General features: G+C 43.7%; 1 protein-coding gene across 2 annotated transcripts in view; it reads left to right on the top strand.

Annotated features, from left to right (window-relative positions):
• The first annotated feature begins 12,262 nt into the window (after positions 1-12,262).
• CCDC93 (coiled-coil domain containing 93) overlaps positions 12,263-24,550 on the top strand; it is a 104,686-nt gene continuing 92,398 nt past the window's right edge. Inside the window, exons 1-3 of one of the 2 annotated variants that reach the window (XM_027562212.1) lie at positions 12,263-12,451; positions 16,592-16,705; positions 18,684-18,778. In XM_027562212.1, coding sequence (XP_027418013.1) covers positions 12,410-12,451; positions 16,592-16,705; positions 18,684-18,778 — 251 coding nt within the window. In that variant the 5' untranslated portion in view covers positions 12,263-12,409. The remainder of the gene's footprint in view (positions 12,452-16,591; positions 16,706-18,683; positions 18,779-24,550) is intronic. The other variant, XM_027562222.1, reaches the window with a different exon arrangement.

The following is a 24,550-nucleotide window of genomic DNA, read 5'->3' as shown; positions in this document are numbered from 1 at the left end:
GGACCCCACCACCACCACCACCTAATAGTTCTGCACAAGCAGATGGAAACTTGAAAGGATCCCACCACCACCACCACCTAATAGTTCTGCACAAGCAGATGGAAGAACAGGGGTAATATCATGAGACATCGGCAACATGGTGTTCCTCTCAATGAAGTGTGGGAAGAACAGAACAAGGTCAAAAGTCCCTTGAAATTGTAGGCAAAAAGTACTACCAGAAGGGATCAGCTTATGTAAACCCATGGCTGATTCATATCAATGTATGGCAAAAATCACTACAATATTGTAAAGTAATTAGCCTCCAACAAAAATAAATACATTTTAGAAAATTTAAAAAAAAAGAAAACTAGTTCTATGTCAAGAAATAGTGATTGATAAAATTAAATTCTGATGCACATATTACATGTATTATGTATAAACATATGTGGTTACTAAAAATAAAGAAAAAATAATTTTATCTATGTATGGATACGTTTTGCTAAATATGGCTAGAGAAAACCATGGATGGCATACCACATTTAAAAACATGTAACCTCAGATATGCAGATGACACCACCCTTATGGCAGAAAGTGAAGAGGAACTCAAAAGCCTCTTGATGAAAGTGAAAGAGGAGAGTGAAAAAGTTGGCTTAAAGCTCAACATTCAGAAAACGAAGATCATGGCATCTGATCCTGTCACTTCATGGGAAATAGATGGGGAAACAGTGGAAACAGTGTCAGACTTTATTTTGGGGGGCTCCAAAATCACTGCAGATGGTGATTGCAGCCACGAAATTAAAAGACGCTTACTCCTTGGAAGGAAAGTTATGACCAACCTAGATAGCATATTGAAAAGCAGAGACATTACTTTGTCAACAAAGGTCCGTCTAGTCAAGGCTATGGTTTTTCCTGTGGTCATGTATGGATGTGAGAGTTGGACTGTGAAGAAAGCTGAGCACTGAAGAATTGATGCTTTTGAACTGTGGTGCTGGAGAAGATTCTTGAGAGTCCCTTGGACTGCAAGGAGATCCAACCAGTCCATCCTAAAGGAGACCAGTCCTGGGTGTTTATTGGAAAGACTGATGTTGAAGCTGAAACTCCAATAATTTGGCCACCTCATGCAAAGAGTTGACTCATTGGAAAAGACCCTGAAGCTGGGAGGGATTGGGGGCAGGAGGAGAAGGGGACGACAGAGGATGAGATGGCTGGATGGCATCACGACTTGATGGACATGAGTCTCAGTGAACTCCGGGAGTTGGTGATGGACAGGGAGGCCTGGCGAGCTGTGATTCATGGAGTCGTAAAGAGTCAGACACGACTGAGCAACTGAACTGAACTGAAACAAGCAAAATGTAGGACGTTTGTCTAAAACATTTACCCAATAAATGCCGTATTTATCTCTGTGGAAAAAAAAGAAAGAAAGGATCAGCTTGGGGCAACTGTCACACAAAGGCATCAGTGATAGGCAGGATCGCCCAATTAAATACAGTGTCCTTCCAATTTCGGCTTCCCTTAGGCATGATACTGGGAGGGGCAGAAGCATCAGTTAGTGGATGTGGGAATAAGTAGGGTGAGAGTGATAGAAGAATAGTCCATGAACCCTCACTTTCATTTTGCAGAATTCTGGGTCAGATTCATGCTAGGAAGGGGCAGAAGGTATGAATTGGATGAAAGACTGAAGGTGACACTAGACTGAACTGTTTAATTACCCGAAAAGGAAATATTCTAACCTCCCAAAGTGCGCATAAGAGCGTATGCACAGATTTGATCCAGGTGTGGGGGAAAGGAACTCTAACAACAACTTAAAGAAGAGGGATAGGACGACACCCAGGTTGCTTCCTGCTTGCACCTTATTGAGTATAACTCATTTCATGACCTGGATATAATAGCATGTTTGTTTCCTCTTCCATTTTCTTCCATTCTCTTTGTCCTTGTGCAATCATACTCTTGCTATCATTTTATTTGGATTTCAGGGCAGAGAGAAGACAGGCACACATGTCTAGTCCCTTTTCCAACCACAAATCAATGCAACTGCATTTTTTTATTCCCAAAGCTTTTTCCAAGAATAAGCTAACCTATTGATATTTGAAATGAGAAATCAATAGATGATAGGATAGTCCCGAATTCCCATGTAAGTATTGGTGTATTTCACTTACATAAGCTTACCTCGGAGAACAGTTTTAACTGTGGTCCACCTGAACTCTTTTGCAAGATCATTGACTGTCACATCTGCCACCTGGTGGCCATTCTGATGCACACATTATGCTAATATTACCACGCCTGGCCTACAGCTTTTCTTGGTACACTTGTTCAAGGCAGGTTCGGGGTATGAAGATAAACAGAAAACACACATCCCCTGTCCTTCCTTGAGGAGCTGACAGTATAATGGGGAGACAAAAAATATGCATGCATTTTAGGGTGATTTGTAAGAGCTAAGGGACTAAGGTTCAATTCTGTATTTTTAACTTTTACTTTCTCAACTGGCTTTTCCCCTGCAATTTAATAAAAGATACTCATGTCTCTGCCATCTTTTTAAAAAATCCAAATAAACAAACTTTCCATCAATCATGTACTCCTTACCATCTTATTTCTTTCCTTTGATTCATAAGTAAACTTCTCCAAAGAGGAGTCTATACCCTCTGTCCCCTCTTTCTTGCTGATAGTTTAAAGTTTTTAATTTCATTTTCACATATATATAATATATATAATTTATTTATTTTAATTGAAGGCTAATTACTTTACAATACTGTAGTAGTTTTTGCCATACATTGACATGAATCAGTCATGGGTGTATATGTGTTCCCCATCCTGAACCCCCCCTCCCACCTCCTTCCCCATCCCATCCCACAGGGTCATCCCAGTGCACCAGCCCTGAGCACCCTGTCTCATAAATAATTAAAATATGCAGAAAATAATAATAAAGTTGCCAAATTATCACCCATCTTTATCAAATATTGACATTATATCATACTTGTCTTAGATCTTCTTTCCCCAAGAAATAAAGCATTAGAGATTGAAAAGATGCTCTGTGGTCATGCTTCCCACTCTGTTCCTGATCCATCTCCTCCCTGCCCCAAGAGAGAATCACAATCATGAGCATAATTCCCATGCAGACTTCCATGCTTTAAGTTCATATTTATGTATCCATAAGCACTGAATGACTTCCCTGGTGGCTCAGACAGTAAAGCATCTGCTTACAACGCTGGAGACCTGGGTTCGATCCCTGGGTTGGGAAGATCCTCTGGAGAAGGAAATGGCAACCCACTCCAATACTCTTACCTGGAAAATCCCATGGATGGAGGAGCCTCGTAGGCTACAGTCCATGCGGTTGCAAAGAGTTGGACACGACTGAGTGACTTCACTTTCACTTTCAAACATTGAATAATATTATTTTGAATGGTTGTAAATTCAGAAAATCATTATGAAAGTTGCTTTCCTTAAAAATTCAACTTTGTATTTTTCATATTTATCCATAGTCAAACATATAACTCTAGTTCATTTTCACCACTGGATATTAAACCATAGCATGAAGATATCCTGAATTATATATGATGAATATACATCATATATTTTGATGAATATTTGATTTTGCCTTCATTTGATGAATATTTAGGTCACAGTCAGTATTTCTATCCCAAACAATGCTTGCCATAAACAATCACGTGTATATCTCCTTGCTCACGTGTGTGGTTTTTGAAAAGAGGACCCTCTGTCTTGCCCCTGTTCTGGAAAGTGAGGAAGAAACTTCCCAAGAGTTCTCTCTATCGAGGGTCTTTGCCAGCCCATCACATCCTCTGCTGGAGACAAGAAATGTCACTGCCCTAAGCACTGGATTCAGTCCTCTATCCACACAACCTGAGAACAGAAGTTACTTACCTGCCAAGTTGATGCCACCGTGTAATGAGTCTACTTCTGAGCATCCAGAACTACAATATTATTTCTTCTCTCCCTATTAATATAATTCTGATTTCTTTTTTTTCTTACTTTTATTGCTATTAAGTAATGGTTCAAATAGGGTTTCCCTGGTGGCTCAGTTGCAAAGAATCTGCCTGCAATGCAGGAGCCACAGGAAACTCAGGTTCTATCCCTGGGTCGGGAAGATCCCCTGGAGGAAGTCATGACAACCCACTCCAGTATTCTTGCCTGGAGAATCCTGCGACCAGAGAAGCCTGGCAGACTATGGTCCATATGGTCTCAAGAGTCAGACACAACTGAATCAACTTAGTATGTATCCATGCAATCGTTCAAATAGAAGCCTATTAGAATGACAATTTTAGGATGGTATTTTATAATTTTAGATGATTTAAGTGCCAATCTTACAAATTAATGACTTCTATGTCATTCCGTTTGTAGGTGGAGCAGATTATTTTTGTTGTTTTAACAAATCCAACTAAACAATCCAGAAACATGGCTGCAATCTTTTGTCTTTTACAAGAAATGTAAAGGGTCTTAGGATAAAATTTCAGAAATATACAACATATTTGTGACTTTCACTTGTAAATTATTTCCACTTTATTTGATTTCAAGATAATGAAAGCATAATATATCTCTGCTACTGCTAAGTCACTTCAGTCGTGTCCGACTCTGTGCAACACCAGAGATGGTAGCCCACCAGGCTCCGCAGTCCCTGGGATTCTCCAGGCAAGAACAATGGAGTGGGTTGCCATTTCCTTCTTCAATGCATGAAAGTGAAAAGTGAAAGGGAAGTCGCTCAGTTGTGTCAGACCCTTCGAGACCCCATGGACTGCAGCCCACCAGGCTCCTCCATCCATGGGATTTTCCAGGCAAGAGTACTGGAGTAGGGTGCCATTGCCCTCTCCCAATATATCTCTGCTTATGACTATTTAAGAAGTCTCTCCTACTGACCCAGAAAAACTCATTTTTTGGTCTCTCTTCTAAAGTAATTTTGGATTTTCTCGTTTAGCTTCACATGGAAACTTGACGGAACTGTCATTCCTTGGAAAATGTTATATAAATGCAGTTTATTTAGAAGTATACTTCCTGAGTCAGTTGTTTCCTCTCCTACCACTTCCAGATGGTGTAAGGGTTGGGTTTCAGCTGTTGCTGTTTACTAGAATCCCCATAACATGAATGGCTTTCCATAACATAAAATGGTAGGAGTTTTACATGAGTAATCAGAGTCCATCTCTGTAGAACAAGAATTAAAGTGACTCTACTGATAAGATGAACATGTTTATGAAATACTTTTTCTTCAAACCTTCTGATACCTGTCCTTGTGCTTAGGTGAGATCCAAACACTTTGGGGTGGTCCACAAGATACTGGGTGGGTGGGGAGTGGGGCCCCTCCATCACTGCTCTCGGGGCTCCAACCCTTCAGGCTCACCCAGCTCCTCCCTTCTCTGCCCACACAGGTGCCTCAGCCCAGAGGCTTTCCCCTGCTATCCTCTTACCACACCCAGGCTTCAGTGGATGTCACTGGAGTAATTCTCACTGACTTTCCACTTCAAACCATTCCTCCTGCTCCTCCTCTTCATTTCGCGTTTCCACCTACCATCGATGGCACTTATTTCACATACAGTCATGCAGTTTTGATGTGATTATTTGTTGACTGTGCACAGTCATCTCCATTTTGTTGATTTTATGTATCCACTATACTTCTGTCAGAGATTTGGGGGTGCTTGTGGCCTCTGGAGGGACAGTTCCTCCTTGTGTGGTGAATGTGTCAGACTACACTGTGAGGACAATGTTAGCAAACAACCTCCAAAGCTCACTGCTCACTGCAAATACTGACAGTCCTCTCAGGGCGTTGGCTGGGCTGGGTTTGGCAGGGTTGGGTCTCAGGTCCTCTCCCTTCTCTGTTTCTTGTTCAAGAGCCCAGGCAGAAGGAACGGTGACTGCCTGGGTATATTCTTATGATGGACAGAATGAACAGAAGGATTCTTAGTATCTCTGCCCAGAACCAGCACAACCTCATATCTTCCCACATTCTTCCAGCCAAATCAATTCTTTTGACTCAAAGTCAATACAGGACACTTGACATCCATAGTGGCTAGATGCTAAATTGTTGGTAATCCCTCCCAGTCACTGTGAAAACTGCAAATTCTCCTTGGGTGCTGAATCACAACCCCTCACCCCCACTGAGAACACTTCTCAGTGACTGGCACACAGCAGACATTCAGTGGATATTTGATATCCATTGGGGACAGTTTGGCAGAATTAACTTTGCCAAATTGCCCTCCAGAACCCTTGAAAATTTTACTCAATGATGAGGGAGTGTTACAGCAATTAGTTTAATGTCCTTACAACATTATTACTTCCATGCAAAGCTTACAACTTTTTAATGTGAAGCTTTGGATTTTTTTTTCTTTTCATGTACTTAGTAAAAATTGCTTTGAGTATTTCTCTATTCAAGTCTTCCGCTCATTTTTCTATTAAATTTTTCTTCCTCATTTGCAAGAACTCTTGTCACGGGTAAGGAATATTTTCCTAGTTTGTCTTTTAAATGTTTTAATGATTTTCTGATGGGCAGACATTGCTAATATTTACATAGCCTCATCTCTTACCCTTTTCCTTCCTGGTCTGCTGCAGTGAACATTTTTACTGACAACATGGTTTTGCACCAAAAGCGTATATACTATAATGTATTTGCCCATTCCCTTTTAGTGGGCTATTTACATGGTTTCCAGGTTTTTCTGTTATAAATAATATTATGATGAAGATCACCTTTTTTTTAAGGTTTCTTTTTAATGTGGACCATTTTTTAAAAGTCTTTGTTGAATTTGTTACAATATTGTTTCTATTCTGTTTTGGTTTTCCAACTGGGAGGCATGTGGGATCTTAGCTCCATGACCAGGGATCGAACCCACACCCCCTGCATTGGAAGGCAAAGTCTTAACCACTGGACTGCCAGGGAAGTCCTATGATGAAGATCTTGTACTTTAAGTCTTAGCAGTGGAAGCATCTTGTCCAAGGATATTTTTTTCAGTTCTTGATACAGTCTGTCAAATTATTACTGATACTCTGCTTTCCAGGCCCCACACTCTAGATTCCACACTTCAGATCTTCACCTCCTAGTCAGCCACACCCCAGGCCCTGCTGATGAACCCTTACCAGCCAGCCTTGTAAGGCAGCAGGCAAGGTGAGGTGGGGTGGGGGTGGGGTGGGGGAGAGTGGGTCTGGAGGGGCAAACAGAGGTTTCCAGAACACCCTAGATGCTCCTTCTTCCTGGAATGCTCTTCCCTGAGTTCTTCCCATACATAGCACCTTCTTGAGACTGGAGTCTTCCCTCAAATGGCTCCCAAGAACACTATCCTGACCCCTTTATCTAGAAGATGTACATGCTATTGGATCTAAAAGAGCCTCTGACGCCAATGCATTATTCCCTATCACATTACACTGTTTCTTTTTCTTGAAGACCACTTACATCTATCCAATACTAACTTATTAATTTACATACTTAATTGCTGTCACTAATCATCTCATCTGGTTTGCTAACTGCAGTATATCCACCATCAGGAAATAGTCTCTGGCACAAAAAGAGTGGTTCTTGGATTGGCTGCTCACCGAAGTCACCTGTGAAGTTTTAAAAATTCACTTCCTCCTCCAAATAAGAAATGTATAATGTTAAATAATTGGAGAAGGAAATGGCAACCCACTCCAGTATTCTTGCCTGGAGAATCCCGTGGACATAGGAGCCTGGTGGGCTGCTGTCTATGGGGTCTCACAGAGTCAGACATGATTGAAGCAGCTTAGCAGCAGCAGCAGCAATGTTAAATAATTTTATCAAGAAAAAGCTGGATATCATTTTCCACAGGAGATACAGAATATAACAGATGCTCTCAAGCATTTATTCATTGCTGTGTAGCTGGATCTTTGTCAAGTCCTTTCTAATGTTGCTAATAGAGTGTGGTTGTGAAAATGATGGAAACTGTTGGAATTCTTTAATAAGAGTATAATGCTTGGAAAGATGCAGTAGAACTCATTCAAGTGTGTGTGTGTGTGTGTGTGTGTGACATGCTGGGTTGGGTCTGAAAGCAGAGGGTGTTAGGTTTGCTTGTGCCTCTATTTTTCGTGCACAAAATAGAGTGCACTAATGGTGCACTGCTGGTCCCTCTATTTTTTACTATAGAAATATGACATGCTTAATATAGGATGTGTGTTGTAAAATTTTACTGTGTGAGAACAGATCAGCATACAATTAAGAATTTTCAAAAAGAACTCACTTAAAGACTTTTAGCTTGCTTACAGATCTTAAATTTTATGTGCCACAGTAATCTAAAAAGAAACCTAACAATAACAATGTAGTCACTAATTACTATCATGTTGCCCGAGTACATATACCTGCATTGTTTTGTGTATAAACAATATATTCCAGGGGAAAAATTCAATAGTCATGTTTCCTTCCAGATCAATTAAACCAGAATTTCTGGAGGTGGAACCCAAGGTATTGGTAACTTTTAAAACTCCCTTGGTGATTTTAAAGTGCAGCCAAGTTTGAGAGCCACTGATGTAAAAGGAATTCGGGGATATTTGTTGGATTGACGGTTGGATGGATGAATGACAGAAGGATAAAAGAACACTGTGAATCAGAAATCTGAGGCTCTAGTTCCAGCACTGCCAATAATGCGCTATGTATCCTAAACTGTGTCACTCTACTTTTATAAACACCCATAGCTGCCTTCCAAGTTCCTGCTTCAAGACTTCACAATTCCCCTTCTTGGTTATAGCAAGGGCCCTAGAGTGGAAAAGCTGCAAGAAACACAAGGACAGCGTGTTTGAGCCTTTATAAAAATGCACCCAGAATAGAGATGATCCTAACAGAAAGCTCTTTACCATGGCAAACTTTTACCTAGGAAAGGAAAGCATCTGCAAGGTTCTTGAGAATCTCACACTTAGAAGAACATCACACATCTCTGTACTGGATGTGCAGAGGAGGGACAAACTGATCCCTAATCCCCAAATATCCCAGTGGGAAGTAAAATGTGTGTATGGGTACCCTAAGCCAGAAGAAGGGGAGAGATGCGTTTATCTGTGTCCCCACAAACCTCTTTCTGATATAGTCTGTTTGAAGCCTTCTCCAAGGTAAACATGAGCTACTCAAACTTTCTTGACTGCTATCTTGGCTGACTTGCTGAATCTTTGAAAAAAAGGGGTGGGGTGGGGGACACACTGACTCTGCTACTGTTAGTCTACACAGACAGTAAAACAGTATGGTTTCTTACTGGGAAAGATAGCCGCTCATGTTTATTTAAAGCATGATAAAGGCATTTACAACAGGGAACTCCTGTGTGGCCTACCTGATTCCTATTATTCTTCAGGTCCTATTCCCCAGGCTGCTTTAAATACAGCTCTCTGCTGTGGGAGTTAGCGCTATGAGTCCCTTGGCATCAGTACCTGCCTGGTCATTCAACAGTGGCTACAAATTATCCACCTTTACTCCCCCTCATCCTATGCCATCTCAGGGAAGGACAGTTTTAAGACTACAAAAATAACTCACACGCTAGTAAAGTAATGCTCAAAATTCTCCAAGCCAGGCTTTAACAGTACATGAACCGTGAACTTCCAGATGTTCAAGCTGGTTTTAGAAAAGGCAGAGGAACCAGAGATCAAATTGCCAACATCCGCTGGATCATGGAAAAAGCAAGAGAGTTCCAGAAAAACATCTATTTCTGCTTTGTTGACTATGCCAAAGCCTTTGACTGTGGATCACAATAAACTGCAGAAAATTCTGAAAGAAATGGGAATACCAGACCACCTAACCTGCCTCTTGAGAAACCTGTACGCAGGTCAGGAAGCAACAGTTAGAACTGGACATGGAACAACAGACTGGTTCCAAATAGGAAAAGGAGTACGTCAAGGCTATATATTGTCACCCTGCTTATTTAACTTATATGCAGAGTACATCATGAGAAATGCTGGGCTGGAGCAAGCACAAGCTGGAATCAAGACTGCCGGGAGAAATACCAATAACCTCAGATATGCAGATGACACCACTCATATGGCATAAAGCAAAGAACTAAACAGCTTCTTGATGAGAGTGAAAGAGGAGAGTGGAGTTGGCTTAAAGCTCAACATTCAGAAAACTAAGATCATGGCATCTGGTCCCATCACTTCATGGCAGATAGATGGGGAAACACTTGAAACACTGACAGATTTTATTTTGGGGGGCTTGCAAATCACTGCAGATGGTGACTGCAGCCATGAAATTAAAAGACACTTGCTCCTTGGAAGAAAAGTTATGACCAACCTAGACAGCATATTAAAAAGCAGAGACATTACTTTGCCAACAAATGTCCATCTAGTCAAGGCTGTGGTTTTTCCAGTAGTCATGTATGGATGTGAGAGTTGAACAATAAAGAAAGCTGAGCACCAAAGAATTGATGCTTTTGAACTGTGGTGTTGGAAAAGACTCTTGAGTCCCTTGGACTACAAGGAGATCCAACTTGTACATCCTAAAGCAAATGAGTCCTGTATATTCACTGGAAGGACATATGCTGAGGCTGAAACTCCAGTCCTTTGGCCATCTGATGCGAAGAACTGGCTCATTGGAAAGAAAACACCCTGATGCTGGGAAAGATTGAAGGTAGGCGAAGAAGGGGACGATAGAGGATGAGATGGTTGGATGGCATCACCGACTCAATGCACATGAGTTTGGGTAAACGCCGGGAGTTGGTGATGGGCAGGGAGGCCTGGCGTGCTGCAGTCCATAGGATCGCAAGGAGTCAGACATGACTGAGCAACTGAACTGAACTTAAGAAGTTATGAAAGTGGGCACCTTAGACATTGTTTCCCTGGCTTCACAGTGGATAAGAGTAAAGTGCCACACAACACAGGCAAGACTGGTCTCATAACACCATAATTTGAATATTCAAATTTCTCAACTTACTAAATATCGTTAGCAATATTTACTAAGTATATTTTAAAAGGAAATGGTCGTTCATACGATGCTTCCAACCTCTTGGATACTCTCAGTTCAGTTGGTGATGCCATCTAGCCATCTCATCCTCTGTCGTCCCCTTCTCCTCCTGCCTCCAATCCCTCCCAGCATCAGCGTCTTTAACAATGAGTCAACTCTTCACATGAGGTGGCCAAAATATTGGAGTTTCAGCTTTAGCATCAGTCCTTCCAAAGAACACCCAGGACTGATATCCTTTAGAATGGACTGGTTGGATCTCCTTGCAGTCCAAGGGACTCTCAAGAGTCTTCTCCAACACCACAGTTCAAAAGCATCAATTCTTTGGCACTCAGCTTTCTTCACAGTCCAACTCTCACATCCATACATGACCACTGGAAAAACCATAGCCTTGACTAGATGGATCTTTGTTGACAAAGTAATGTCTCTGCTTTTGAATATTACTCTGGTTCCAGAGAAGTCTCTCCTCTGTCAAGAAAAGGCCCAGGAGGAGTGCAAAAGGCGCAGAGAATTTCTTCAAGGCAAACATTAACTGAGTACCTGCTTTTTAAGATGCTAGGGATGCAGAGAGGAACACATACGCACACACAACCTCTTTGAGTTCGAGGGACTCACAACCTCACACTCCTCACTCGGCCCCTCCCACCCAACACACTCACAGAGGAAACTTTTCTACAGGAAGAGTTTCACACGTCACCTCTTCCTTCATTGCTTAAAGAAGAAAAAAAATAATAATTATAGAGCCGGTGCCCAAGGCTTTTGGCTAGGTACATAACTTCTTTATATAAATGCCATTCTCTGGGACCAACAAGGTATGCTTCAGGTAAATGGTGTAACTACAATGACATCATTACAGGAGTTGCATCCTCAGAGATGACTTTCCTCTCAGCAGAACATGAAACGGAGGGTGGTTAGGGTGAGTGAACACGATGCACTCACTGGCTGAAGGAAGGCAGCGAGCCTAACAATCCTTTTTTGGGGACTCGGTTCCCTGGTCCGTATATCAAGAAGTTTGCCCAAGTGCGTGTAACTCAGGGGACACCCCGATTCTGAACTAGAACCAGCCCGGGTCTGAATAGCCAAGTTGATCATTGCTCAAGCCTTGATTCGGGAGCAACCGGGCTTCCGAAGTTCGGCTCACAGAGAGGACCAAACCCACTTGGGGCATCCGATGCCCGTGAGAAGCAGAGAGGGGAGGCAGGATACAAACCTTCCCCAAGATTGAGGAATAATCCTTTTATAAAGCACCTCGGATGAACATGCAGAGCCCCGGCGCGAAGCTACGCGGAACGTGGACAGCGTCAAGCGGCCCGGACTGCACCTCCTTGCCAGCGAGGGTCCGGGCCTTGCCCGGGGCTGCCCTCGCGCAGGCGCAGTCGCGCAACACTCCGGCCCCAGCGCGCATGCTCCACCGAGCTGCAGCGCTCCAGGCTCCCGGCGGCGGCGGAGGAAGTTTCCGCTCTGCACTCCACCCCGGTAGCAGCTTCGGGGCCGGGGACAGCTTCCTCCGGACGCTCGGCGGGCTTCGCTGCCGCCTCAGGGCGGTCCGACGGGATCATGGGGTTGTCAAAGGGGCCGGAAGGCCAGGGTCTCCCGGAGGTAAGGAACCCCTCCTCCCTCCCTGACACGTCCGGGTTTCCGAGCGAGGGCCGAGCCTGCGGGGTCGCAGGCACCGGGAGATCCAGCAGCGTTTAGGGCTCCCCGCCTCCTTTCTCAGATATGTCCGCTTCCCCAACACCGGCCCTGTCCTCTGGGGGCCAGGCTAGTTCCCCAGTGTGGACATGGGCGGAGACTAACTTCAAACGGTGCTGGGTCTCCTGGGACGGAGGGAGCCTTCCCTGGCCAATACCTGCCCCGACGCTGCCCCAGGCGCCCAGGAGCCTGGGGTCCCACCTCTCTGGCACCCTCCGGCAGTCTCTCCCCGACCCCCGGCTCCGCACGGCTCGCCCCGAGGACCGAGGCTCCTGCGTCCAGTAGTCACGAGACGCGCGCTGGGACGGTCCGGGCTCGGGTTGTGCAAAGGGCGGTGACCTTGTGGCGCCTATCGCCGCCTCCCCGGGCCCACGGGGTCCTGGCGGCCGGCACCCGCCGCCGTAGTGTCGGGGGGGATTGCCTCCCTGCGTTTGTCCCCACGCCGGGCCAGGCTGGCTGGAGGAAGTTTGGGAGCAGGGCGCGCGTCAGGTCGTGTCCGGCCGGGTCAGCGCACCGCGGTGTCCGCGGTGGAGACGCGCTCTCCGTCCGTGCGGAGTGGCCGGGCGGAAACGTCGCTGCTTTTCCAGAAGGTAGAGAGGCTGCCTTTCCTTCCAGAGGTGTTTGTTATTAAGCACTCAGTCGATCCCGAGGGACGGGGTGATCAGCGGTTTCTGGATTTATACACACATTATCTGGGAGGAGAGGAAAAGTGCATTTCCTTTTGGCGCAAATATTACTTAGCTAGACGTTTTGCATCTGTGCTCTCTTCCAGTTGATTTACTCAACAGCTAGTCTAGTTTACTAGATTCTTGAAAGAAATGGAGTCCATGCTGCGCCTCTGTCCCCTTCCTAAGGTTCTGAAGCAGGTATTTGTCAGAAGGACTGATTCCTTGACATGGTGCGTGGTCCCTTCACACTTAACTGCCTGGGGCCAGTCTTGCTTCTTTGCCTTCCTCCCCAAATCCTTAGTTCTTAAATCCCACTAGTACCATTTATTGAGGGATCACTGTTCTGTGCATAAAAGCTGGAGATGTAGTGATTGCAGAACAGAATTAATCTGTCAGTGTTTGCTCCCAGAATGCAAATCCATTTCATCATCTTCAGAAAACCTAGCAAGGGTAATGTCAGAACCCTTCTGTTAGGTAACACTTGACATGCGAGTTGCTTTGATGGACCAGGGTTTGTGAAGACTAGAATCTGTTCTGTGATTTGATTTTATATTTCTTTTTTGCCTTTTTAAATTCTAGGCTCTCATCAGGTTTTTTGCCTGGCACTTTGCTGTGGACTGTTTCTCATCTCCCAGGTTCTAATTTAAATCCCTTTAATTCTTTGCCCCAGTGTACCACCAGTGGGGTCTTTCTAGAAACAACAACAACAACAACAACAACTTGCACCTCCTTTGTCCTTTGTTTAACCCTTCACTGTCAGGAGACTGGGTCTAATTTGTCACTTTTCCAAGTTCCTGACAGGTAGGCAAACAGGATTCACTTAGTTCAAAGACTAGTATGTATGAATATGAATGGTATGTGTCATTAAGCTATCACTAGTCCGGTTATTTCATTAAATTTAACTTTGTAAAAGCTTGTATGTATGTGAAGGAAAGAGAGATAGCGAGACATGGCCCTGCCTTCCAGCTTACATGAACTATCGTCCAAGACAACTGACAGTTTAGTGTTCCTAGTTTAAGAGCTTACAGCATTCCTTTTTATTTGAATTTTAGTTTTAAGAGTTGGATGTGTTACCCAGCCTGGTGATGTTTATGACTTCAAGCTAGAGTATTCTTTCATTCACTGCATATTAGCTAGTGACCCTTTTGCATTTTGTTTTAATGTTAACCTATGAAGTGGATTTGGTGTCTTATTAACATTCCCCATTCATTGTCTTGTGCAAGAAAATTACTTCACAAGGTACATTGCAGAAGTACACTTCTCCATTCTGGGGTGGGTAGATGGGAAGTGTGGGCTGTATGCTCGCTAAGGTGTGGGCAGTGGGTGCCCATTAGGTACAAGGTGCGACAGGGAGGACCCTCCCGGGTTGTCCTGATGTATTGTCCTCTTCTTGGAAGTGTCTTCATGATACGTGATTGAACAAATGAAGGATTCCTTTTTTATATCCCAGGAATTTTAAGAAAATACTTATATTATCCCATTTTCCTTTTCTATTCTATTTTTGTGAACCATAACTGTTCTTTATTTTCTCTTATTTGAATCTCTCTACTTGTAGATGGTTCTCAACCATCACAGACCTTTTGCAAGGAAGAGAAGGTGTGAATAATTAATATTTATTTTTGCATATCTGCTAGGAATTAGTGAATGCTAATCTTCAGAATCTTTGCTAGCCTGGACCAGCGTCATTTGAGAGGGAAGTAAAATGAGCAGTGTCACAAGGCTTTCGCCTCCATCACCGCCTGTTGCAGGAGATAAACAGTCTCTTTAATAATTCCATGTTCAACTGTGTGTTAACATGTGTGCTCCTTCGCCTGAAAGTTTGTACTTTAAAATAAACTTGACTTTACATTATCAGTGTCATGACTATGAAAACATGTTGTTAATACATGACTGGCTTAGGTCATGGAACTTATGTGATTGATGGTAAGCATGTCATTCCATATTTAATAAGTGTGTTCTTGGAGCCTAATGCTGTTCAGAACAGAGAGAAAAACATGCGTGGCTAATAGATGGAATATATGCCACCCCCCCCCCCACCCAACCAGCTAATAGTCTATTTGGAAAGACAGGCATGCCACTCAGAAGAGGTTAGTAATTGTATGAATGACAGACTATAAATAAAATAGAAATGGAAAGGAATGACCATTTTAAGCTGCAGAGATGACATTAAATAGGAGCTGGAGTTTGAAGGCGGTAGCTGGGTGGTTGGAGAATATCAGAAGAGCGGTGAAGGAATGAGAATGAGCAGGGCTTGTTTAGGTTGGCCACAGCTGTGTCTGGATTGTTTTGGTGGGAGGTAAAGGATGGAGCTGAAAAGATAGTTTACAACCCAAGATCTGAATGCAAAACCAAGACATTTGGAATTTAGCTGGTAGACAATGAGTGATGCCTTAACGATGAGGGCCGGATGCTAAACTAAAGAGGGGTGATGGGAAAGCTGTGATCTAGGAAGGAATGAACAGGATAGACTATTAGGGAAGAAAGATTGAGAGGCAGTTGCCATTGTCCTGGCATGACATGCAAATGGAAGATAGGACAAATGTGAGTTGCATAATTAAGGAAGATTTATCAGGCACTGTTGGCTAAGGGAACAGTCAGAGGTGGATATGAGGCTATGAACCAGGGTATTTTGACATTGTTTTCTGTAGAGAGGAGTTGTTTATTTTCTGCAATAATGGAAGACAGGAAAGGCACAGTTCAGTAAAATGTATGGAGGCAAAAGTACTAGTGTATTTAGATATATTGAACTTGGAGTTAACAGCCTGGAGTGAAGGTAGGATACAAATAAAGACTGTTTAAATCAAATCCTATTTAAATGTATCAAGTAAATATTATTTTTAAGGCAGCCCTGTTACATGGTAGTAATAACCCTGTAATATGTCTGTGTTGAAAGCCTTCCTTGTATTTGCTGTAGAGATCAAAGTGCAGAGGGGGCCACATGATTGAATTCTTTGTTCTTGCCCCTCTTGTCAGTAACTTCTAGAACCAAGATGAGTGTAAAGTTCAAACAAAACAAACCACCTGTTCCATCTGAAAGGCGTTTATAATCCAGTTGAGAAGCTGCTATATAAGTCACATGTTAGAGAACAGGGTGGTAAATGTGCTGAAGTCTTCCTTTCCCTGGATTCCTTCAGCAGCTGCTGAACAGTCGATACACCTGTGCATGTCTTCTCCCCCATCTATGATGATTAACAGCTTGTTGAGCGGGGACCTTGTTCTGTGTGACTCTGGCAGCACTGTGTCTCCACGTTACTGCATGAACACAGTGATAATTTGCCAATATCATATGCTCCCTGGCAGTGAGTCTGTGGTATCAGGGAATATACCTGGTGTTCCTTTATTCAAGGTAGCTTTTACCAGCCTTTTGCTTTCGTTTTAGGTAGAAACAAGAGAAGATGAAGAGCAGAATGTCAAGTTGACTGAAATTCTGGAGCTCTTGGTTGCAGCTGGGTATTTCAGGGCAAGAATTAAAGGCTTATCACCTTTTGACAAGGTAAGAGGAAATCTTTCTAACCATTAGGCTAGTCTTTGTGAGGATGTCATGGTTTACCATGGCAGTAGGGTATTTTTTTGTTAGGATGGCATGGTTTACCATGGAAAAGAAGAAGAGATTGTATTTTTCTTTCTCTCTATCCATGTTGCATTTCTCCAGGATTCAGATTCATTATGGAAGTTTTTGTTTCCTATTAAAATAATCATGTATCAGTAAAATACACCTTCAGGTCATTTTGTGCACGAAGATTGAGAAATACAAATAAGCAAAATCAATAGTTTCTCCTTTCAAGGAGCTTAAAGTTTGGGTGGGAAAATAAAGCTTGTAAGATAAAGTAATTTAAGTTAGTAGGGAGCTATCCCAAGTTGATAAAGCTGATAAAGAGTCTGCCTACAATTCGGGAGACCTGGGAAATCCCTGGGTTGGAATATCGCCTGGAGAAGGGAATGTCTGCCCACTCCAGTATTCTGGCCTGGAGAATTCCATGGACTGTACAGTCCATGGGGTCACCAAGAGTTGGACACAACTGAGCAACTTTAACTTTCACTTTCATCCCAAGTTGGGATGCTCACAGATAGTTGCCAGGTATTCTCTGGGCTCTGAATGCTAGGTTTGGAGAAGGAAGAAGTCGCTGTTGGATGAAGTCATTTAATTCGGCAGAACCTTGAACAGTTCTTACACATAAGGAATAGTAGTAGGGTTGAGAGCACAAGGATAAGAACAAAGACCTTGTACTCAAAGGGCCTGACTTATGAAGAGCAGGGAAGAGAGACAGTAAACCAACGCACGTAGAATAAATGGCACAATTCATTAAGTGCCACAATGAACTATGCACAGAAGTGAAGCATCCAGATCAACCAGGACATGCCAGGCAAACTTCCTGGTAGAAGGAAGCATTGAGTTCCCCCGTGGGCCAAAGCCCTGTCTGCATGTAACAGGTTCTTTTGTAATACGGATGTTTAGGTCTCAGCCTTTGAAATTCTGGTTTGCTAGGTGTGGGCTTGGGACTGGAATCTGTATTTTATTAAGCATCTCGCATGAGTCCACAGTATAGCCAGGGATAAGATTCATTGATCTTTTCTAAGATCAAGCTGTGTCTATAAAGGTTTTGTTTCAAATGGATTTTTAGCTTTGGTCTCATTTGCATCTCAGAGAAGTCCCATGACAAAATAGAGTACAGATTCTCATCTCCTTTAGGTAGGAAAAAAATGGGATGTATGGAAATTAAGTAATAAGCCACAGAATGTGCCCCTTGCTACCCACATATCTGGTCCATAAAACTCGTAACACTTCTGCTGTCTTGCACTTGACTGTAACTGGATTGAGGCTTCTCTCAGCTGAGAGTTAATGTCTGTCCCCATTGGTATAAAGAGAATCTATGCATCATACATCCATTTAATCTTAGAAGGCAGCTTCTCAGTCTTCTAGCCACATGTTTCAAGTGCTCAATAACCATGTGTGGCTGGCAGCACCATACTAAACAGTGTGGATCCAGACTGTTCCTGTCCTGGCAGAAAGCTTTATTCAGCAGTGGTGTTTAGATGGGAGAAGGCAATGGCAACCCACTCCAGTACTCTTGCCTGGAAAATCCCATGGACGGAGGAGCCTGGTGGGCTGCAGTCTATGGCGTCGCTAAAAGTAGGACACGACTGAGTAACTTCACTTTCACTTTTCACTTTCATGCACTGGAGAAGGAAATGGCAACTCACTCCAGTGTTCTTGCCTGGAGAATCCCAGGGACTCGGGAGCCTGGTGGGCTGCCATCTCTGGAGTCGCACAGAGTCGGACACAACTGAAGCGACTTAGCAGCAGCAGCAGTTTAGATGAGTTGCAATGGATGGAGCCAGGACACATATTGTCTCTCTCTGAGGATACACAATTTTGTATATAAAAACTGTTTCTATTTTATCTGCCTTGCACTTCTTCCCTTCTTCCCAAACTAGGAAGAGAAAATAGGTATTTTTTTTATGTCTTACAGGTGGTGGGAGGAATGACCTGGTGCATCACCACTTGCAACTTTGATGTGGATGTTGATTTACTCTTTCAGGAGAACTCTACAATAGGTCAGAAAATGTAAGTTATTGGGCTTTCCATGGATGAGCCTCAACAGTGAGAAAGGAGCTAAATCTTGAGCATTTGCTGTGTGCCAAAGGTTGTGTCAGATGCTTCACTCATGGACTAAAAGAAGCCAAGGTCACACAGCTAACACATGAGAGTCATCTAATATTATTATGATGTTAATAGGCTATTTCTGGTGTTTTTTGTTGATCAGAATTTCTGTTGATTGCTTGAATATCTCCTTCCAAAGGCATTGAATTTGGATGGCCGTTGGATAGTTGAAGGGAGGGGAATCTTTCCTGCCCTGTTGCCTCTGCATAAGGCAGAGCCTCACTTTGCCTGTGTCCTTGCCAATGACATCCTGGAAGGGTGCCCTGGCTGATCTTCTGTAGCTTACCAGGGACTTGATGATTTCGTGAGATCATTGGGATGCCAGTTCTGCCCAGCCCTGCCAGTGGGCAGCTGTGTGACCTTGGGCAAGCCTTCCTTTATGTATAGAAAGAGGGTTTGTGATCTCAGATCTATAGGATTCTGTGATTTACTTACTCATTTTTCTGAAGCCTTGTCCTCCCGTAAATGGATTAAAGATGGTTTATGAGCATGCATGGGGGAGCAATAATAGTGGAAAAGTTAAGCAAAGCAAAAAGGGTAAAAAAGGGAAGGAAAGGCAGAATTGAGGGTAAAGAACACAACTGTGAGGAGCCAGAAGGCCCTGTTTTCCTAAGGATGGGACACAGATTTGGCTGAAAAGAAGGAAAAAACATGAAAAGAAGAAAAAATAAATTATCCAATTTATACTTTCCATATGGTAGAAGAAAAACTAGTCCCTGGGAATCACCAAAATCCTTAACACTAAGACCAAAAGGCATTCTTGGCTCCTTGTTAAGGAGTTCATGCTGTTTGACACAGTAATACTGCTATCAGTGCCCAGCCATGAATAGTGGGTGCTGCATCCTGACACCTGTGTGTGCGGGCTATGGCATCATGTCCAGCCACCCACAGAGAAAAGTTCATTTGGGGGGTTGCAGTGGAGTCCAGGTGTGTGGCTCTGCTCCCAATGATCCAGTTCAACCCAGCAGGGGAGTGTATTCTTGTTCTTTTATTTTTATTGAGGTGTTACATACGTGAAGGTACAAGAAACATTCAGATACTACCAAAGGGAGCAAAACATGCAGTGGATGTCTCTTCCCTTTCCCATTTTACACCCTAGTTTTATTCCCTGGAAAGAGTTATCTTTGACTGTCTAGGTTTTAGATTCTTCATTGTGGTCACTAATATGTCTCCACCTTTGTATACACTGTTTCAAGTCCAATGAGAGGAAGAAGTTGGCTCACCTGTACCACTCACTACATCCCCTTTGTCTTCCAACTTCCACTCTTTTAATTATTGTCTTTCTTTTCTATGATTGCTTGCATAATTTTGCTCTATTTAAGTTTCTATTTCTTGACCCATTAATATAGTTTCTCCTGTTTATAGTCTGTTCTATAGTACCAGTTAAGTTGTCCATGCTTTATCTACAGGTAAATTCTAAAAGTAAATCTATTAACAGTATTTGCAATAAGAATTAAGATTTGTGATGGGGTCAGAAAAAGAATGGTAATTTTCTGGACCATAATGGTGGATTTATTGAACCCTTACATTCATAATGTTCTGGATGCATTAATGAAAAATGTGCTATCCTCATGGAGCTTAGAGTCTATTGGAGGAGACAGACAAAAACTAATCTAATAAATAAGTACCGTGTGTGTAGACATATGTGTTATGAAAAAAACTGAACCCAGGAAAGGGTATGAGGAGAGACGTAGGATGGCAGGCAGTTGTGGTTTAAGTTGGTGTAGGCTTCACTGAGAAAGTGATACTAGAGTTAAGACTTGAGAGATGAGGGTTCCAGGCAGAGGGAACTGCCAGTGTGAAGGCCCATGCAGAAGCTTGCCTAGAGTGTAGTGTGGTGGGGGTGGGGCTGTGGGGAGGGGGCAGCAGCAGATGGAAGTGCAGAGAGGTCATGGGACAGATCAGGTAGCACTTTGTAGGTCAGGTTTAGGACTTGGGGTTTACTCTGCGTCAGATGGGAAATCCATGGGGGTGGGGGGCGTTGAGCAGGGGAAGAACACAGTATGTTCTGTGTTTAAGAAGGACCCCTCCTCTGAATACTGAATTAAAGGAGTGAAGGTGCAAGCAGGGAGATTCTTTAGCGTGTTACAGTAATCCTCCCCTGGGCAGTGGGCCGGTAGTGGTGGCATTCTGGGTCTGTTTGAAAGGTAGAACCAACAGGGTCTCATGGCATATTTGATTTAGAGTGTGAGTAAGGGAGCGTGGAGGATGACTGTGAAGTATTTGGCCCAAGCGAGTGGAGGTGGTCACTGGAAGTCATTGAGAGTCAAGCACACTGCATTTTGCTTCATGTTTACAAAGCTTTTTTTCCCCCTTGCATTTCTGATTGCCTTTTTTTCTTGTTGACAAAGAAGCATGTACTTTTACCTGTAGCTGAGATCAGCCAGCTTCTTAATCAGTCTGTTGACTAACATGAATTCTCTGCCTTCTCGAGTACACTCTTGGTTGAAGCCTCTTTCTTTTCCAGTTTGAGCTGATTGCCTCTTACACCTGTGGCACCTCTGATGTTCTGGGATTTCTTTTGCATTCTTTGTAAGCTAGGATTCTCAGTCTGTATTTCTGAAATCTGAAAAACAGTGAAAATGTTGGTTTTTTTTTTTTTTTTCTTTGAAGTATGAATATAAAACTTTAATTGGAAGCAAAACATGACCCGACTGACTTAAGGTTATTTATGGTCTTTATTGATCCCACTTATGTGAATATTCATAAATTTTGCTACAGAAATACTCATTTCTTTGATGATAGGATGCTGCTATGGATTTCAGTGGGTCTTACATAATACATAGTGCTGCTGCTGCTGCTAATTCACTGCAGTCGTGTCTGACTCTGTGTGACCCCATAGATGGCAGCCCACCAGGCTCCCCCGTCCCTGGGATTCTCCAGGCAAGAACACTGGAGTGGGTTGCCATTTCTTTCTCCAATGCATGAAAGTGAAAAGTGAAAGTGAAGTCGCTCAGTCGTGTCCGACTCCCAGTGACCCCATGAACTGCAGCCTACCAGGCTCCTCTGTCCGTGGGATTTTCCAGGCAAGAGTACTGGAGTGGGGTGCCATTGCCTTCTCCATATAATACATAGTATATACCCCTTAATCTACTAAGCTACAACATCTAAAGAATTGTGAGTTCTGAAGCACATCTGCCCCCACAGGGTTTGGTTAAGGAGTTGAGGGTGTATTATTTTTCCTGTAAGTACTTGATGTGAAAGCAAAGCTGGGGACAGGGTTTACTTGTAAAGACCCAGCAGACTCCTAGCAGATTCATCAGGAAGTTGAGTCTCTATTATCCGTAGAAGTGTCATAGCCACAGTGCACTGAATTATCCAAAATCTTTTCTGTTTGGTTTTGGGATGTGTTCTGTGTTTGGGGTCCTCCCACAAAGTTTCTGGTTTGGTACAGTTAGTTCAGTTCAGTCGCTCAGTCATGTCCGACTCTTTGTGACCCCATGGACTGCAGCACGCCAGGCCTCCCTGTTCATCACCACCTCCCGGAGTTTGCTCAAACTCATGTCCATTGAGTCTGTGTTCTGTGTTTGGGGACCTCCCACAAAGTTTCTGGTTTGGTACAACTCAGACTAATATTGCCGTGTGCTTGCAGTGCCTCTGTGCATCCCAGCTGATGGGAGGGGGCAGCACCATCTCTAAAGTCCACACTTGCCTCACAGGGCATGCTTATCTTCCATTTGTGCTCCATTGGGGCACAGATGGGCCTCGTTTGTGGGTGGGCCTCCATTGGGCCCTCATCCTCCTTCTTGATCCTTCTTTCATGTGGGTTCCCTGAACTTCCGCTCTGCATCCCCAGTTTGTCCTAAAATCCCATCACCACAGAGTGCTATGTTCCAAGGTCCATAAATAAGATTTTAGGCTTGTAACCAAGTTCATTTCTACAACACACATCAATACATGTTTATTAGGCGCCTATGTAGAGAGCATGTGCGCTTTATTATTTAACCTTCATAGCAACCTTTGAGGAGGCAGGACAGGGATTTTCCCTCATGTTATGATGGTAGTGTTGGACCAGAAGGACCGGTGGCTCGCCAAAAGTACCACAGTGGGTGGTGGAGCTTGGAATTTAGACCCTGGTTTAACTCACTCTCTTTCAAACTGTTTGCAGTGGAGGAGGAAACAGTGCACTGAACATTTAGAAAACGAAAGGAACCAAACTTACTCCAGTAATGAAAAGTGGGTGTGTTAAAAGCATAGACTGGGAAACCTGTCTGGTGACCTCTGCAATTGTTATTTGCCCTGATTTTCAGAAAGTCAGAGGATCCACTTTGAGCTCCAGGGAAAAGCCAAATGGAGACTGGTAGGTTTCTGCAGGAAGTCTTTCTGACTTTTGCCCCCAAGCCGGCCTGTTTTCTCCCACATCCCCACCCCTTTGTATTAATAGTACCTTCAGCTTCTTCTACACTCTGCTGACACTGCACACTTGGTAGTCATTTCTGGGAGGCAGGTTTAACAGGGTTGTAAACCTCAAGATGATCCTGGGCATCCTTCCCTCAGGGCCTTTATGAACTGGGAGAGTGGGCCGTTTCTGAGGAGTGGCCAGGGAGAACCTTGCCTGAAGGTGGAGGGTTGGCTGGATGGTGTTGGTGTCCCAGCCTCTGATTTTTAAGCTTCTGAATGGTATGGGCTACCAGTAACCCTCCCTGCATAGAACCACAAATCTGTAGCCACTAGAGGGAGCTCACCTCCTGCCAAACCAGAACGTGACTTGGCTAGGTGGTCCCGGTGTGAGTGAATTCTTAGACCTGCCCAAGCAAGGACTGGAAGCCAGAGTGTGACCATCTTCACTTGCTAAGCTTGGAATCTGGGGAGCAGAGCCAATTAAGCACCCATTTCTTCCCCTCACAAATTTCAAAGAAATTAAGGAACAAGACATGGGAGTCTTATGGACATTAAATTAAAAAGTAAAACTTATCAGAGAGAGAGCTTTAGATAATGTTGCCAAATGAGTGTGTCAGTCTTTTCTACCAAACTGTCCCATTCGGACCCCAGGAGGAGCTGGGCAACCACAGGCTTCCCTGCTGGGACAGAGAAGATACTTGTGTCCTGAGGATGGGCTACTTAGAAAGGAGGACCCACAGGGGCTCTGGGAGTCAGATGACACTTTGCTTCCACGCCTCAGACCTTTTGGATGAATAACACCCTGCTTCTGTTTGCAGTGAACATGTCCTCCCGCATCCTCCCCTCCTGGAAGGTGGGTAGTCCCGCCTTCCGTGAGTGCGTGCAGTAAGGGAGCAGACGTCTCCTCTTCACCTGTTTTTCTCTTAACGTATTGGACTTGATGTTATGATTATGACTGTTTCCACTCAGCAGCTTTAAGCTTGCTCCTGCCTTGTGAAGCTACTGTAGATATAAACATGGTTGTGTGGTGTGTTCTCTGGGGAGCCTTCTCTGGGAGCCATTTGGCTTCTGTTCCAAGGTTACTTAGTTCCTACCAAGAGCGAGGGCATGAAACGTGCTAAGGGAAACTTAAGTTAGATATTTTCTCTTATCCAGGCCTGAGTTAGGTGTTGGTCTTAAGGATGTCTGTCTCCTGGAAAGGATTGTGGAACTGCAGAAAGACAAAAGTGTGCAAGATTTCTTTGCACAAGAGATACCTTTTCGGTAGATAGACCCAAAACTTGCTGTAATTGAAGTCTCTAGTAAGAACCTGCTGACCTTGTAACCATGGCCTTT

The sequence above is a fragment of the Bos indicus x Bos taurus genome, chromosome 2, assembly GCF_003369695.1.
Source record: "Bos indicus x Bos taurus breed Angus x Brahman F1 hybrid chromosome 2, Bos_hybrid_MaternalHap_v2.0, whole genome shotgun sequence".
NCBI classification, from domain to species: Eukaryota; Metazoa; Chordata; class Mammalia; order Artiodactyla; family Bovidae; genus Bos; species Bos indicus x Bos taurus.
This window is presented reverse-complemented; position numbering and strand designations above follow the sequence as displayed.